At 51.9% G+C, this 16,078-nt stretch overlaps 1 protein-coding gene across 6 annotated transcripts; it reads right to left on the reverse strand.

The window, feature by feature from the left end:
• Positions 1-786: 786 nt before the first annotated feature.
• On the reverse strand, positions 787-14,533 carry golga3 (golgin A3). Of its 6 annotated transcripts, XM_023812318.2 has the most exons (25): positions 14,133-14,416; positions 13,995-14,051; positions 13,200-13,479; positions 11,834-12,058; positions 10,235-10,347; positions 9,480-10,111; positions 9,282-9,393; positions 8,896-9,202; positions 8,608-8,810; positions 8,360-8,497; positions 8,116-8,277; positions 7,381-7,749; positions 7,218-7,295; positions 6,876-7,139; positions 6,448-6,542; positions 6,100-6,316; positions 5,873-6,016; positions 5,593-5,790; positions 5,367-5,483; positions 4,992-5,131; positions 4,760-4,892; positions 4,561-4,683; positions 4,063-4,227; positions 3,158-3,318; positions 787-2,784 (listed from the first exon to the last, which is right to left on the reverse strand). In XM_023812318.2, the coding sequence occupies exons 3-25, from the start codon at positions 13,321-13,323 to the stop codon at positions 2,604-2,606; spliced, it is 4,401 nt and encodes a 1,466-aa protein (XP_023668086.1). In that variant the 5' UTR covers positions 13,324-13,479; positions 13,995-14,051; positions 14,133-14,416; the 3' UTR covers positions 787-2,603. The 6 variants fall into 6 exon arrangements, with proteins under 6 accessions (XP_023668086.1, XP_023668089.1, XP_023668088.1 ...); XM_023812321.2 differs by lacking the exons at positions 13,995-14,051; positions 14,133-14,416 and adding an exon at positions 14,447-14,533 and having other exon boundaries at positions 11,960-12,058; XM_023812320.2 differs by lacking the exons at positions 13,995-14,051; positions 14,133-14,416 and adding an exon at positions 14,447-14,533 and having other exon boundaries at positions 3,158-3,315.
• Between the last annotated feature and the right edge of the window lie 1,545 nt (positions 14,534-16,078).

The raw sequence follows: 16,078 nt of genomic DNA on the forward strand, positions 1-16,078 counted from the left end.
TGCTTGCGTCCCCATGGTTATCGGGAAATACTTCTGTATGCTGGCACGTCCGTAAACATTCAGAATTATTACTGATACCCAGTCCTAGGCAAAAATACGATATATTACAGAAAACTTTGTTGAAGTTTGTGTTAGAACATGCGCTCATAGGGCTTAACTGTAATTGGACATGTACTTCTATATGAAATACTTAAAGTATTTTGGTTATTTCAAATAGTGATTCAAGAAACCAGCATGATTGTCAGATTTTTCAGATTACCGCTAGCAAAACATTATATTGCGGTCTCATGAAAGACCCGTAACATACTTAAAACTCATCTGCTGACATTACATACACCCTAGGCGTGTACATTTGTCTTTGGTTTCCTAAAAATGAAGTCTCCGGTTCTAACAGCATACCTTACACACAAATGGAATAACTTAAATTAATACGTCCGCCCGTCAGAATTGGCGGAACAACGTCAACCGCACGAAAACCGGTTGTAACCTTCCTCAACACTAACTTTTTTGTATGGGATACCCTCCCTCATACGTGTATGGAAAAGGTTATATAGATCAGTGTTTCCCAAACCAGTCCTCAGGGCACACTGGACAGATCCACATTTTCGCTTTATCACAGTTTCCAGCACACCTGTAAGGTGTTTAAAGCTCCCAATTGCTTGGATCAAGTGTTCTGAGAACTGGGATTAAACAAAAATGTGGACCAGTCCAGTGTGCCCCAAGGACTGGTTTGGAAAACACCAACAACAAAAACAAAAACAAATCAAGTTAAAAGACAACACACTATATGGTATAACCAGCTTTATGAGAGGAGAAAATACAAATCATAAATTAGCCCACTTTGCATTCTATTCCATATAATTAACGCCACCAAAACACAGTAGTTTGTTGAAGTTTACAAATAAATGAACAGGATAGCCAGTTTTAAGAGATGAAAGAGATCAAGCATTTATATACAAACTTGAAGACCTTGCACCCACTGTTTTTCTGATATGTACATTGTTACAGTGAACGGTTAAAAGGGATCGCCAGTCCGCCTTCAGAGCGCAGAGTATGTCAGACAGTCCAGAGAAATGTGGGGACGAACTGCCAGGCCGTTACACAAAACCAGGAGACAGAAGAGCAATACAGCTGTTCCAGAATAAAACAAAATCTAACACCAGTGACCTGGAGGCAAAGACGACACACTCAGGTCTGTTTTTTTAAAAGTAATGAAGTGTCATATTCGCATAAGGTCAACAGAGTAACGGAAAAGCTAAGGGGCCGAGCCGTGCTTCAGCAGGCTGTACTGTTCATTAACAGCTTTGGAACAGCTGTACAGTGCATCCCTGCAAAATGTTTGCAATATGGGCCAATTACCTCTGCAATATATTCCATCCTCCTAAAGTTAATGTCAGTTAAAAATCCCAATCATACTGGTAACACGACCATAGAAATAAATAAAATAAGATTAACACAAAATTTAGTAAATCATTTTACACTTACAACCTTTTCTTTTTATATTTAAGGCTGCAAGAGAAGTATTACATGTATATATTAAATATACTTCATAGATAACCATGAAAGAAAAGCCTGTCACCGAAACAGTATCAGCCTGAGGATATTGTATAACATTTAACGTGCAACATTCGGTATCTCCCATGTGGTCATACATTATTTCTATATATTTTATATATATATGTATATATATATATATATATATATATATATATATTTTTTTTTTTACACGTGGCACTGCTGTGCGAGTGCTCACACCCGGTAATGAAATGACACATACATGACAAATAAACCGTGCAAATATTAATCTAATCGAAATGCAGGCAAGTCAGTGCTCATTCAGAATACTCCGAATACTCTGGGTTTTTTAACCCAGATACCAAAACATGAACTTTAGTTTACTACAGGACACAAACCTAAATGGACGGAGGACTCTGGCTACTAGTGTGAGACAGTAATCGAGTGAAGGGCAGGCGGGGTTTCACCCAGCAGAGAGTGAGAGGAGAGCCCTCCGTGTGATGTAGTGCGGGTTCGAGAATAAAACATACCTCACAGAGGATGGGGAGGGAATGTGATTATGTGTGGGAAGATGGAGAGATGGAGAAAGACGGGAAAGAAGACAGACCGGATGGAGTCTCGCTCGGTGGAATTGGAAGAACAGTTCAGAGGTATCTAGCTCCCTGGCAGCCATCGCTCCTCCGCACGCAGGAGGAAGACGACACAGAACCACAGTGGGGAACCCGAAGGAGCAACTTCCATGTCTGCAGCAGACAGTGTAGGTACCAAGCCTCAGGTACGATTAAAACCCTCATTTACCCACAAGCCTGGGCCCTCCCATTAAAGCAGCTGTAAATTAGCATGGATCTCAAATAAATTATGATAAAATTAACTATAGCGCACGCAACAGAAAAAGTTAAACTGGTAGAAAGTGTTGCTTCAATCCAAGCATTTCTGCATTGATTAGGTATGCCAAATGTTGGCTGCAGCAATCAGTGACCGGACAAAGGAAACACTTAAATTAAAATTCAAAATAAAAACAAAAAAAGGGGCCAGAGTGGATAGAACTCCACTCGGGTTCTTCGTCTGGGGATCCATCCTTCGAGTTACTACAATGCCCCCTCCCTGTCAGTTTCAGTGGTGTCATCCGCGCCGGTGGGCGGGGCCGACCCATTGTTGTGGACGTCCAACCTGACGAGCCCCTCTTCCGCTTTGATCCATGAGGTCATGGACTCATGCACGGTGACAGTGTGCTCCTCCATCTGCTTCTGCAGACTGTCCATCTCCTGTCTGCAGGAAATCAAACATCGTAAGCAGACTTTAACCACTTGCATTGCACACATTCACAAATTTGTGTCTTAAATGCAACACCAAGACAAAAATGGATAGTATCCCTTTAGTCAGTAACTTCATTCTAATTTCTGTTGAATACATTCAGATCTTAAATACTTATCACAGAACAAAAAGAGTGGAAATGTTGTGATGGTTTTTAAAGTGTCCTCAACTCTGAAGTAAGATTTCAAATAAAAGAAAAAACAGGGGGGGGGGGGGGGGTTACCATGCACTGTCCAATCACTGCCCGATTTAACTGACTGACAGCTTGAAATTAGCCCCCTCCCAACACACACACAAACACACAAACACATAGACCAGACCCTCTTACTTCAGCTGCCGTAGACAGTTGTGCAGGTTGTTCAGCGGCTCCTTGCTGATGGACGCGGGGGGCTTGAGCAGCTCATCCAGCAGGTCGGCAGGCACCGGGCAGTCAGGGATCTTCACCGGTGTCACTGGGCCGGAGGCGTCACCTTTCAGCTCCACCTTCTGCTGGTGAAGGGGGGAAGTGGAGTTACTCAAACTGTCGCTGTTCCTACAGAGCTGGTCCTGCTGGGCTTCTACAGGGAACACGGCCTCACGCCACGGCCGGGCTTCTACAGGGAACACGGCCTCACGCCACGGCCGGGCTTCTACAGGGAACACGGCCTCACGCCACGGCCGGGCTTCTACAGGGAACACGGCCTCACGCCACGGCCGGGCTTCTACAGGGAACACGGCCTCACGCCACGGCCGGGCTTCTACAGGGAACACGGCCTCACGCCACGGCCGGGCTTCTACAGGGAACACGGCCTCACGCCACGGCCGGGCTTCTACAGGGAACACGGCCTCACGCCACGGCCGGGCTTTTACAGGGAACACGGCCTCACGCCACGGCCAGGCTTCTACAGGGAACACGGCCTCACGCCACGGCCGGGCTTCTACAGGGAACACGGCCTCACGCCACGGCCGGGCTTTTACAGGGAACACGGCCTCACGCCACGGCCGGGCTTTTACAGGGAACACGGCCTCACGCCACGGCCGGGCTTCTACAGGGAACACGGCCTCACACCACGGCCGCAGAGAGGGGCTTGGAAACCTCAGCTCTCATACTGATACATAAAGTGCTGGCACTACTGAGCAGAGAATATTTTGCCTTTAGAAGACAGACCATTCCAAAGGAGATGTTCAACCACAAGCCCCGCCCACCCACATACCAGACTCCACCCTCACGCAAAGCCCCACCCCCAGACCCACCTTCCTCAGGCGGCCCTGCTTCAGGTCCACCTTGAGCTGCTGGTTCTGCTGCAGCAGGGTGCGCATGCTGTTCCTCAGCTCCCCCACCTTGGCCTGTAGCATGAACTTGTCCTTCCTGGTGCTGCCCAGCTCTTCTTGTACCACCTCCAGCTCAGCCCTGATACCCTGGAGATAGCCACACCATCATCACTCGCCTCTACAACACTCATTTAACCATCATTCATTGCGGACATGTCCTCGTTCAGACGGTAAGTGTGGAATTCTACACTTCATTTAATCAAAGTGAAGTTAATGTTTCATAACTCCAGTGCTCATCCTAGATGTCTGCCTTGGCGAACTGAATCTGGATGTGTCGATGTGCCCAACGAGGTGAATTGTAAATGAAAGAAAGAAAAAAAAAAAAACAACTCATCCAGCTTTGGAGTTAAAAGGTCAACAATGCAGAATTGGGAAGCTTCACGCAGTGCTTGTGAATCCCGGAGAGGCAGCTCCACTCACCTGCAGGGAGCTCTGCAGGTTCTCCAGTTCCCTCTGGCTGCACTGCTCTGTCAGCTCCAGCTGCTGCTTTTGGGCTTCGATCTCCCGTTGCTTCTGCTCCACCTCCCATTTCAGGTCCTCCACCTGCAGGGAGAAGGCCCCGTGTCAGGCCCCTGGCCTCGTATGGCCCCCAGAGTCCTATCTTCAGCCCCGTCCCTACCTCCTGGTTGGCAAGAGGCTGCTTGCTGAGCTGTTCCTCCAACTGCTTCTGTAGGACCTGCAGCTGGACGTGGGCCTGGGCCAGCTCCTCCTGGAAGCAGGACACCTCCTGTGAGTGCCTGTCGTCCTGGCTCCTAAACAGAATAATAATAATAACAAAAGTTAAAGCTCCCTCATATGGCCCAAACCATTCTGAGAGTGCGTGGAGGTAACTGGGACTGTGCCACACTCACTGTAGCTGTTCCGCTTCAAGCCGCAGGGTACTGATCAGCTCCTCTTTGGCCTGCAGGTCCTTCTTGATCTCCGCCAGCTCCAGCATGGCTGCCCTGTAGTGTCTTCGGTTGTGGGCAGCCTCTGCTTTGGCTGCAGCCAGCTGCAGGAACAGAGAGGACATGCTGTGCCCAGACCTCCCTCGATACGCAAACAGGGCACCCGCCACTCCAACACAACTGACCAGAAGCATCTGCGGGAGTGTTCACTTATTTATTTAACCGTCATGAGGTAAAACTGCCTTAAGACTCTCCCAAGCCAGACGTGACATTAATTAAGCGCGTTTAATCACTGACTCTCTGGTGTGAGTGAGTAGCTGCTGACCATGTTCTCCCCACCTGCTCTTTGAGATCTTGAACTTTGACCTTCTCCTTTTCCAAAGCAGTTTGTAGTGACTGGATCAGCTGCCTCATCTGCTCGTCCTCCTCCTCCTTACGTTTCAAAACAGCTTGGACCTTCCAAGGGAATAAAAAAAACATTTAAACCATTTTTAAACAGTAATTAGTGAAGAAAAACATGCCTAGACTACCAGCAGAAGAACTCTAGTGTGGCCAGAGAAATCACCTGTAGGTTGAGCTGGACCAGGTCTGCTTCCCTTTTGGCCAGGGCCGTCTCCAGGATGTTGGCGTGCTCTCGCAGGGCATTATGGGATTGCCCCAGCCCTGCCAACTTCCCCTTCTCGTGTTCCAACTCCAGAGACAGCTTCTTATTGACCTCCTCCAGACGCCGCATCCTTTTCTTAAAGCACCTGGACTCCTGCAGCTATAAACAGACAGTATTTGACCAAAGGCCAATTTGCATCAGGCACGCTCCTCACCATTGGCTCCTATGCCCAGGGTTTCACCTCGTCCTCCAGCTCCAGGACTTTCTCCTGGTACTCCTCCAACTCTGTGCTAGTGAGAGTGATGACCTCCTGCAGCTCCTTCTCCAATGCTGCCTTGCTGTGGTTGACTGTCTGAAGTTCGGACTGAAGGGAGTCTATTTTCTCCTGGAAAAGTTGGGAGGCATCACCGTCATAAAGCTGCCTTCAAAATGGTTCGGAGGTACCATCTGCTGCTTCGAAATGCCTACCTGTAAGGCCTGGTTGTTACCCCCATCTGAGACCTGGGCCTTGAGTTTGTTTAGCTCCGCCTCTGCAGCCTCTTTATCGGTAAGCGCCTCTTGCAGGCGGCGGCTCAGGATGCCCACCGCCGTCTCATAGGCCTTGTGCTTGGTCTTCATGTCCTTCTGGGCGCTGGTCAAGTCCGTTCCCAGCTTCTTCATCCTCACCTTCTGTTCAGAGATGGCCCTGAGGGCACAAGAAGCCATGGGACGTTGATCAGGTCCAGACACACACAAGAAGGTCCCCCACGTGTGACAGTCCGGCCTGTGCACAGCATCAAGGGGTAGCCATGGACACCACCATCCCTGCGTTCTCACTTTTTGGCTTCTTGCTGCATCTGTTCCACTTGGCTCCTCAGCTCCTGGTTCTCCTCCGTCACAGTGGCCAGCTGGTTTCGATCCAGCTGCAGCGACTGTCAACAGACCGGTACTTCGGTCAGCAAGGAAACCCCAACTGAGGTCTCAGAGTTTCTGCTCGAACAACCATTGGCATGCACAGAGATGGTGCACCACCGGGCCTAACGCCTAGTAAGACTCAGGAACTGGGCCTGCCATTGTGACTACATGGCAGGTTAATACCCCCCCAGGGAAGAAAACTAAGGGAACAGAACTTCCGATGTTAGATGAAATCCATCTATTTAATCACTGAACCACTGATCAATCTCAATGGTTTAGGGCCAGGTGGCACAGCCCTCAATGCCCACCATCTCCTGGCTCAGCCTGGGCCACTTTGCCGGGACGCCTACCTGAATCTGAGCCTCAAGCTGGTCTCGCTCGCCCTGGATGGCCTGCAGATGTCCCTCCAGGCTGCTCATCTGCTCCTGGACACGGGAAGCCTCGGCCTTCAGCCTCTGCAGCTCCAGCTCGGCCGCTGCCTTCTCCCCCTGGGCACTGAGCACCTCCTGCTTCAGCTCCTTCACCTCGGCCAGCAGCCTCTTCTTGGAGGTTTTCAGCTCGCTGATCAGCTGGTCTTTGGAGGTGGCGTCCCTGCGGTAGGCTTCCACCATCACCTGCGGGGTACGCGAGGAGTGGCGTCTGAGTGCCGCCCATGCGGAGGATCTCGGGATGGAGTGGCGTGGGCCGCATACCTTCTGCTGCGTGTATTGTTCCTTCAGCTTCTGGGCCTGCTTCTTCAGAACGCCGTTCTCCTTCTGCATGCTTTCCACCTTGAGGATGAGCGGGGAGACGGTCACGTCGGTGACACCCCCGGCTCGCCCCCCTGCAGATGTACGGACCGGCCGCCGCTCTCACCTGAGAAGCCCTGACCTGAACTTCCTGTCGGAGCTGATCCAACACATCGGCGGCCACCAGCACGCCCTCGCCCAGCCTCTGCGCTCCCTCATCCAGCTCGCCCTTGTCGGCCCGCGCCGCCTGCAGCGCCACCTCCAGGACGATCTTCTCATTCTGCAGGAACTGGATGGCATCCTCCTTGGCAGTAGAGTCCTCCTGCAGCTCGGCCAGCTGGGCCTCCAGTTCCAGGTAGCGGGCCTCCAGCTGGTCCAGGGAGCGCTCTTTGGTCTGGAGGCTTTCCTGGGTGCTGGTCAGCTGCCTCATCAGCTCCAGGTGCTCCTTCTGCAGGGCCTCCAGCTGCACATCCTTCTGGGACAGCGTCAGCTTCACCTGCACGCATCAGCAACGTCAGCGCAGCCCAGCAGTCGCCTAAGCAACATGAAGCTACAGGGATCTAACAGCCTGAAAGGGCTCATTGTGTCGGGAGAGCAGCTGGCTTCATGCTTCTGCCGATTTTAAAAGCGAATTATTTTTAATAGCTCAACTTCTCCACGGTCATCATCATTCATTTATTTAGTGTTCTGTTCACCCTGTTGATGACTGGGTGACGATGAACCAGCTGGTAACAGGGTGATCCATCACTCGATTTCTTTGGAACCGTGGATCACTTCTGATCACCCGGAATCACCCCCGATCACCCGGAATCACCCCCACCCCCCGAATCACCCGGGATCCAGACCAACGCGGCCGACTTACTTGCTCCAGCTCCCGCTCCAGGGAAGTGGCTGAGCTGGCCAGTTTCTGCAGGTGTTCCCGCTCATCCTCGAATTCCTCGAGCTTGTGTTGGAGGTCATCTTCCACCATGGACTTGGCATCCTGGATTTGCATGAAGGCGGCCTCTTGGTCCATCATGTCGGCCTGAAGCCAAACAGGGTGAGAGTTGTTCGGGGGTGCTGGGACAGGGTGGGTGGGGTTGTGTTGGGTGTGGGTGGGATCTAACCTCGATGCTCTGGAGCTGAGCGGCGATGCGCTCCTTCTCCTTGATGGAACGGTGCTGTGTCTCTGTCAGCTGGTGGGACAGGCTCACATTCTCTAGCTTCAGGTGCTCCAGCTCTCCAGCCTGTGTCATTTTCCCCGCCTGCGTATAACCAAAGACACAGAACTCCCTCCAGCAGTGTCCGCGACGTCCCGTGAATATACACGACTTCCATTCGACAGGATCGAGCTTCAGGAACGTCTTGCACGCACCTGCATGTTGGCCATCTCGCTCTGCAGCCGCACCCGGGCCTCCTGCGCCATGGCCAGCTGCTGCTGGTACCACTGGCGGACCTGCTGCAGGGAGGCGATCTCAGCCTGCGAGGCCTTCAGCTTGCTCTGCAGGCTGCTCCGCTCCAGCTGGACCTGCTGGAGTTGGCTCTGCAGGCTGCCCATCTGCTGACGCAGGTCCTGGACTGCACCGGAGACCCAGGTTAAGCCCCTGCAGCCGTGCGTAAACCCCCTGGGAGAACCTCCTGCTTCGGAGGAGGAGATACATACCCGACTTGTCCCTGGACGCCACCATCTGCTGCATCTCCTCCAGCTTTCCCATGAGCCTCTGGTACTGCTCCTCTGCCACCTGCAGGTCATTGGCCAGCGACGCCAGGCTGCTGTTCTTACTCTCCAGGTTACCCTGGAGCTCCACCATGGCCCGCTCCAGCTGGAAGCAGCCCTGCCGCAGTGCCCCCACCTCCGAGCTGAGGGAGCTCTGCTTCTCCTGGCTGGCTTGGGACAGCTCCGCCTGGGCCTGCAGCTGGGCACTGAGGGCAGCCAGCTGGGCCTGGAGCTCAGTCTTCTCCTTGAGGGCCTGGGGGGGCAGGGGGCCGTCAGGGGAACATGCAGACTGGCCCTGTGAACTGGGGGAGCGCCGGTGGACAGACTCTCACCTGGTTGGCCTCTGAAGACAGGCTCTCCAGCTGGCCCTCCAAGCGCATCTTCTCCTTCAGAACCTGCAGCATCTCGTCATGGCCACCCATCACGGAGCTTCCCATCGACACGCTGTAGAGGGCACAGGGATGCTCAGACGGCGCCCCCCCACGGGCCAGGCCGCCTCCCCCCCCCCACCCCGACCAGCCGCCACGCACCTGCTGGAGAAGCTGTCCCTGCGGCTGCGTGGCTCCCCGTCAACCTCCGACTCGCGCTCCTGCAGCCGCTGCTCCTCCTCCGCGGCATGTAACACCTCCCTCAGGGACGGGAAGCGGCCCACCTCCTCGGGAGCCAACTCCTGGCCGTTTACAGTGTATGGCGCCCCCTGGGGCACCGTGTAGGCCCCCGCGATCGACATGCTGCTGTAGGACGAGCTATCGCTGTCGTTGCCGTCTGGCCGGGCCACGTCCACTTCATAAGTCTCTGACGCAGTGCTGACCTCCGACACTGTGGACGACACGCTCCTGGTGGACTGCAGGGAGCTGCAGGAGGTGTCTGCCACCCCACCTCCCGCGCCCGTCTCCCCACCTCCCGCTGCCTCGGGGCTCCTGTAGTCGGCCAGTGAATGGATCCTGCTGGAGTGCGGGGCCTTCCTCGGTGCCGCCTTGCGCTCACGGGGGGCTGGGATGCCCAGGCTGCCCAACTTGGGGCCCCGTGGAACGCTGGTCCGCAGAAAGGAGTACTCCTTGGTCATGGAGACGGTGCTGGCTCGGGGGAGACTCTCGGGGTGCAGCATCAGCTCCGGGTCCAGAGTGCTGGAGGTCCGGCTTCTGGGTGTGGAGTGGCGAGACTGGAGGGAGAAGCGTCTTTCAGTTTAGGACTCGCCCCGCCCACACACGCCCCGCCCCCACACACGCCCCACCCACACAAGCCCCACCCACATCCACCCCTCCCTACTGACTGATCCACTCACCCGCTCCTGATGCCTCTTCACCCTGTACTGCTTCAGCTGCTCCTCTAGGCGACGCCGGGCAGCCAGGCGGATCTGCTCCTCGCTCTCAAGCTCTAAGGAGGGCTCCACAGTGGCTATGGGGAGAGGGACTTTAAAATCGGGCAGAGCCAATGGGGATGCGGCGGGCAGTTTGGTGGGCAGGAGGCAAGGTCCTTCAAGCTGCCGCCCAGACTCCAAGTGAGGCACACAGACCCCCCGCCCCACCCCCCCACTTACATAACTAATCACTGAAAGACTAACTGTTAAAGGCCTCCCCCCCCCCCCCCCCCCCCCCCCCACATTTCATGAGCGGTGTGCAGCTTGAATGACAGCACAGACTCCGAACTGCCTGGCTTTGGGCACATGCAGCCAGCATGGGCACAGCAAAGAGACACACACCCCCAGCACCACACATGCAGCCAGCATGGGCACAGCAAAGAGACACACACCCCCAGCACCACACATGCAAAGACAGCTGCTTGAGGGAGGGGGAGGCTGTGTTAGTTTGCACCAGCATTCCTTAGACACCCCCTCTAACCGGGAGGGGTACCTGGCATTCACGCATGTAATGCTACGACCATGACTATAAGAGACAGGAGAAGGGGGGGGACCCCCCCCCAGGAATGGGAGTGACCCTGCAGCTGTGTTGCCTTCACCTCTGTCTGCTCAGTGACAGAGCTCGGCCAGCTCGGGGGGGGGGGGGGGGGGGCATGGCAGGAAAGCCAGACTAATGCAATGGCACAAAGAAACCAGGGGAGTAAAGCGCCGCCACATAGGAAACTAATGCTAAACGCTGCCGAAATATACAGGAAAAACTGACTCTCTGAATCAACGGAGAGGACCAAGTACAACGAGAGCATTTCAGGAAAACACAAAGTGGGAAACATTACTTCAAAAGCATCTCTGAAACTGCACAGAGGGAGAGCAGGAGACTGCATTTTCACACAAACAAACCCGCTACCATAGAGACCAGCTGCGAACGATGCTGTGTTCTGCTCTCTAACACGGTCAGCGTGAGAGGCACATGCAGGGCTGGGATGCTGGGTCTATGCTTTTAAACAAGCTGTGGCAGTGCAAAATACACCCCCCCACCCCCCACCCCCCGCCGCCCTTGTTCAATCCAGTGCCCTTTTACCAAAAACTTCAAGGTAAACAAATACAAGAACAGCTAACTGGAAACCACAGCTTAAGAAAGACTAGAGGGACGAACACTGCAGTCATCAGCATGGCACCTCGCTAGTCATATTTGACGTTACAGAGCTCATCGCGGCCACGTTCCAGGGAAAGGGGTCAGAAAGATGCCGACTGCAGCTTTTAAAAGCTTAGCCACAGTCACTGTGCACGTTTTAACAGGACAATAGCCAACATACCCTTAGAGGTGGTGGGGGGGGACCATCCAAGGCTCTTTACAACAAGCCCACTACCCTTAAGCACCCGAAAAAGGACATGAGGGGGCAGAAGGGAGGCTGGTTAGCACCACTTCAGCACAAGCAAGGGGGATTAAGAGGAACATACCAAAAAATCAAAAAGAAGGGGTTGCGGGGACGGGGGGCGGGCAGCACTCGGGGCACGTATGCTTACACAATTCAGTCTCCTGCATAGGTATGCTTATTCTGAGCGACTGCAGAGAGTCGCCCGAGTGAACGGCGCCCTCGCCATTAGCGCCCTCAGGCCCCCTCGCTAGGCTGTGACAGAAAGCGGCCACACCTGGAGACGGCTCTGCGTCGGGGGGGCCTTGCGGAGGAGGGGGGTCGTGCCCTCCGGCCGCTCTGCATCCATTAGGCGCCTCCTCTGGTTGGACGGGACCTGGGAAGGAGGGAGCGACAGAACCAGGAAGTCAGCGGCTCAGGGGGCGAGGTCCGGGTGACGGGATGATTCCCAAGGCTCAACCAGAGAAACATTACAGAGAGATTCATACTGTAAAACAACACTCGTCGCTTATCGAGCAGCCGATTTAGAAGCTGATTTCCTACTTACAGCAGGAGGCTTGAGGATTCGGGGGGAGTCAAACGATAATAATGGAGAGTACGTGCTTGAAGGTCAGCCACTTTGACACTCCTGAGAAACGGGTTAAGCTGCCTGCCCCCACTCCTCAAACCTGAGGATGCCAGGACGTCATCAGCATGCGCCATATGCCATACAGCTCCTTGGTGGGGGGGGGTGGTATATTCCGTTGTCCCCCCAACGTCTCCGGCACGCTTTTCCTAGCAAGGGCCACCATCCAGCCAGTTAAGCGATGTGTAACTGGAGACCAGAGCCAACACCCAGCAGGACGCGGCAAGCGATGGAGACCAGTCTGCTAAGCCTGCAGCGAGGGCACCACGCCCATGGCTGTGCCAACTGCCACAGCTGGGCTTGCTAACACTGACGACACGTCCAGCTGCCAGCTGGCTGCTCACAGCGTGTTCTAAACCCCCAACCCCAGACCCAGTTAGACGCCGCTGCATTCGGCACTCGCAGACTTTCCCCACAAGGCACGGCTAGATGGTGAGCATATTAAAACCTGATGGCTACTCTCTAGGCAAGAAATACAACAGGAATGAAAGGCATTTTCATTTCCTTTCATTATCCATTTACTGTGCTAGAGCAAACTACACCAACACAGAAATGTTCAAACCCCTCACTCCGCACTCAGTGTGACTCGATTCCTTTTTTTCCCCCCACAACGTCCGGCCTTTGTTTGGCACAAGACACTTGACTGAAACGGCAAACGCCGCGCGCAGCACCTCCATTGTACAAAGCCAATTCAACGCCAGTCATCTCTGCCGAGCTTGACGGGTGATGAACGCCCCACACCATCCACACAGAGAACCACGCTTCAGCGGCATGCGTCAGAGGTAATTAAAACGCAACTGTGTGCAGCGACACTCTCAAGCAACCTGCCCACTCAAACTGTCAAGAATGATTGATATCAATTCATATGGAGGATGTTTACAACAGTGCTCACCATTAACCATGTCCCCAGCAGTGTCCAGCTTTCCCACGGCTCCCAGGTGACCGGTGGCGGGATCCGCATCGCCCTCTTTGGTTTGCGGCACCAAATCCCTTGGTGGGGATTCAACTTCCATCATCGCGACCAACTGTCACCAAAGGCCAATCTTGGATGGAGTGCTCTTGCACGCCGTCCACACAAGTGAGCTCGCTGGTTGTTATTACACCATCCTCATGTTGCAGTTGCTGAAAGGGAGTGTTGGGATGAGCCGATTTCCAGGGAAGAGAGTCCAGTGCTGTGGGTTATGCAAGGAAACGCCTTTAGGTCACTAAGATAGCAACAAATACCAGTCACAAAGACACTGCAATGTGAGCAAAACTTAGAGGTGGCAGGCGATCAAACGTGTAACGATAACAGTTCAAATAAATATGCAAAGGAAATTTAAAACCACAGCATTTAATATTCATTATAATACTTAACCTTATAAGCCATTAAAGGTCTCTACTGATGAAAATGACAACATTCATACGCGGTTTCTGTGCCAAGGCAGTAATAAAAACAGCGTAACATATTAAACGAGCGGAACAGGGGGCAAATTCGGCCTTTGTCGAATGACAGTAAAACAAAGAAGCTTCGCTGGTGTACCCTCGAAAGAGACACTTATCCTGAATAACACGCGTTCTCCGTGGTTATTAAATCAAACCCGTCTGGATACATGTAAATAAATGATACAGGCGGGGCTGTGCTACACGGTTTACGGTGCAGATCCAATTCACTTTACCGGCCTGACATCTCCATCGGAAGACTCACCTTCGCACACTAACTGGTCACGCCGGATCGGTTACGCAGACACCACTTAAACCTAACCTGATTAACAACATGACACGCGTCACAAGACATGCGCGAAACAGCTACGATAGCTAATCAGCTAACCTGATCTTTACTTACCAACTCGGCACTAGGCATCATTCCTAGGTTGACGCGACATAGCTAGATCCTATCCGGCAATTAATGTGGCTAACGGTAGGTGCCTATACTGTAGGATTACATACCATTTTTAATAAACTAACCTAAACTAGCTGGCTAATCTGCTAGCCTGTTTCACTGCGGCAGTTTAAGACACAGACGCAAATTTGGATTACTAATCAGCCCGGTTCGACCAGAATTTAGCGCGTTTCATCACGGCGTTTGGAAGCCAGAGAAAAATAAGTGTTATTCAGACACAAATAGGCAAGCAGAAATATTAATAGTAATACACACACCTCCTTTTTTTAGACGTGTTTCTCCCTTTTCCCTATACGTGGCTGCTTGAGTTCCGCCCCTTTAATACTTCCGGTCTGCAACAAGCGGCTACAGAACAAAAAATAAAATGCAATAAAACTGCACCTACCTATCTCGACATACACTACAGAAAAAATATGCTCATGATAAGGTGTGATAAGCAAACACGTTTAATATGGCTAATTTACATACACGCTGTCTCCGGTGTATATTTTTTAAATTATATGTTACAAGGAGGACACACCGACTCGAGCAGTAATACCGGACGGACATCCTCAGTTTCCGGTCCCTGAGGGGTGTGCTGTCTGTTTTGCTGTTAGAGGTCTGATATGTTACTCTCTGTGGTTTTAAATTAGTCTGTCCCTTATAGGGACACCAAGACCTGCCCTTAACCCTTCGAGAAACCACAAATTAAATTATGCTGTTTCCGGTTAACCACATAATTTTCTATCCAGATGGTTTGTGACGGGACTAAATGGATTAAGCATCTACCACTTCCACTAGATGTCTTAAACCAGTCTTTTGGCGACCATTCCGCATCAAAATGAACCATGTCTATGTTTGATATAATTAGTGGAATACAGTTGTACTAAATGAAGTAAAAATCCAGTCGCTTTGCGCATTTTGTACTTGTACTGTAGCTCTGCATTGGATACGGGGTTGTGGAAGATGGATTGTTTTTAAAACGATGGACAAGGAAATGAAGGATATTTAAGGAATGCTGTTTACTGCATTGCAGCCTGAGATTAGTATTAAATTGTTTCTTTGTGTTTTTCTGAATTGCCCAACGTCAGCCTCTTTTGTTTTGTTTTGTTTCCTATTTAACCATCATGCTGTATTTCATTACATTTGTTTCAGTTTTTACATTAAAAAGCAGTCTTAATCTTCAGTTTTGGCCTGAGAGCTGTTTCTAATTGTTTAATCACGTTATTAATTTTTGGACTTCAGGTAGAATGGCGTTTGTGACGATATTTTGTAAATGAAAAACAGTGACTTGTGAGAGAGTGGCATTGCCTGGATCTTGCCCTGAGTTGTCATCCTGAAGCCAGGACCATTGGTGCAAACCTTGCTGGCTAGCATGTGCTGCTGTTTCCAATGAGAACGCGCGCATCTGTGATCACTTTGACGTTTGTTTTTCGGTCACATCAAGAATAAACCTACCCTACCGATTTGCCATCTTAGAAAACTGCAAACACCGACATATTGGGACATTGTGTTCTCAGTGTCAGGCTGTCTGCCTGAGCTAATGCTTATTTTATATATAAAACCATATTCCTTCTATTTATATAATGTTTTATAAAGTTGGATTTTTTATTTTCTGTTCCAAGGATCGTCTCAACACATCTGGTTTGTTTCTTTCGTTTGACTTCTCCAAACACTGAGCACGTCTTGGTACAGTATCTCCCCCTGAGTAGGTACATGGACTTAGTGCGATGGACTCTGTCTCCCCCTACTGGTACATCCCGTTATCTCTAGCCCTGTAAGAAGGACTCTCGAAGAGCACGTTGTTGTGTGCCTCGCACACCATTCACACCTATGGGTAATCTGCTAACTCCAATTAACCTCAGAATGTTTTTGGACTGGGGGAGGGAGTACCCAGAGGAAACCCCACG

The sequence above is a fragment of the Paramormyrops kingsleyae genome, chromosome 2 (genome assembly GCF_048594095.1).
Source record: "Paramormyrops kingsleyae isolate MSU_618 chromosome 2, PKINGS_0.4, whole genome shotgun sequence".
NCBI lineage: Eukaryota > Metazoa > Chordata > Actinopteri > Osteoglossiformes > Mormyridae > Paramormyrops > Paramormyrops kingsleyae.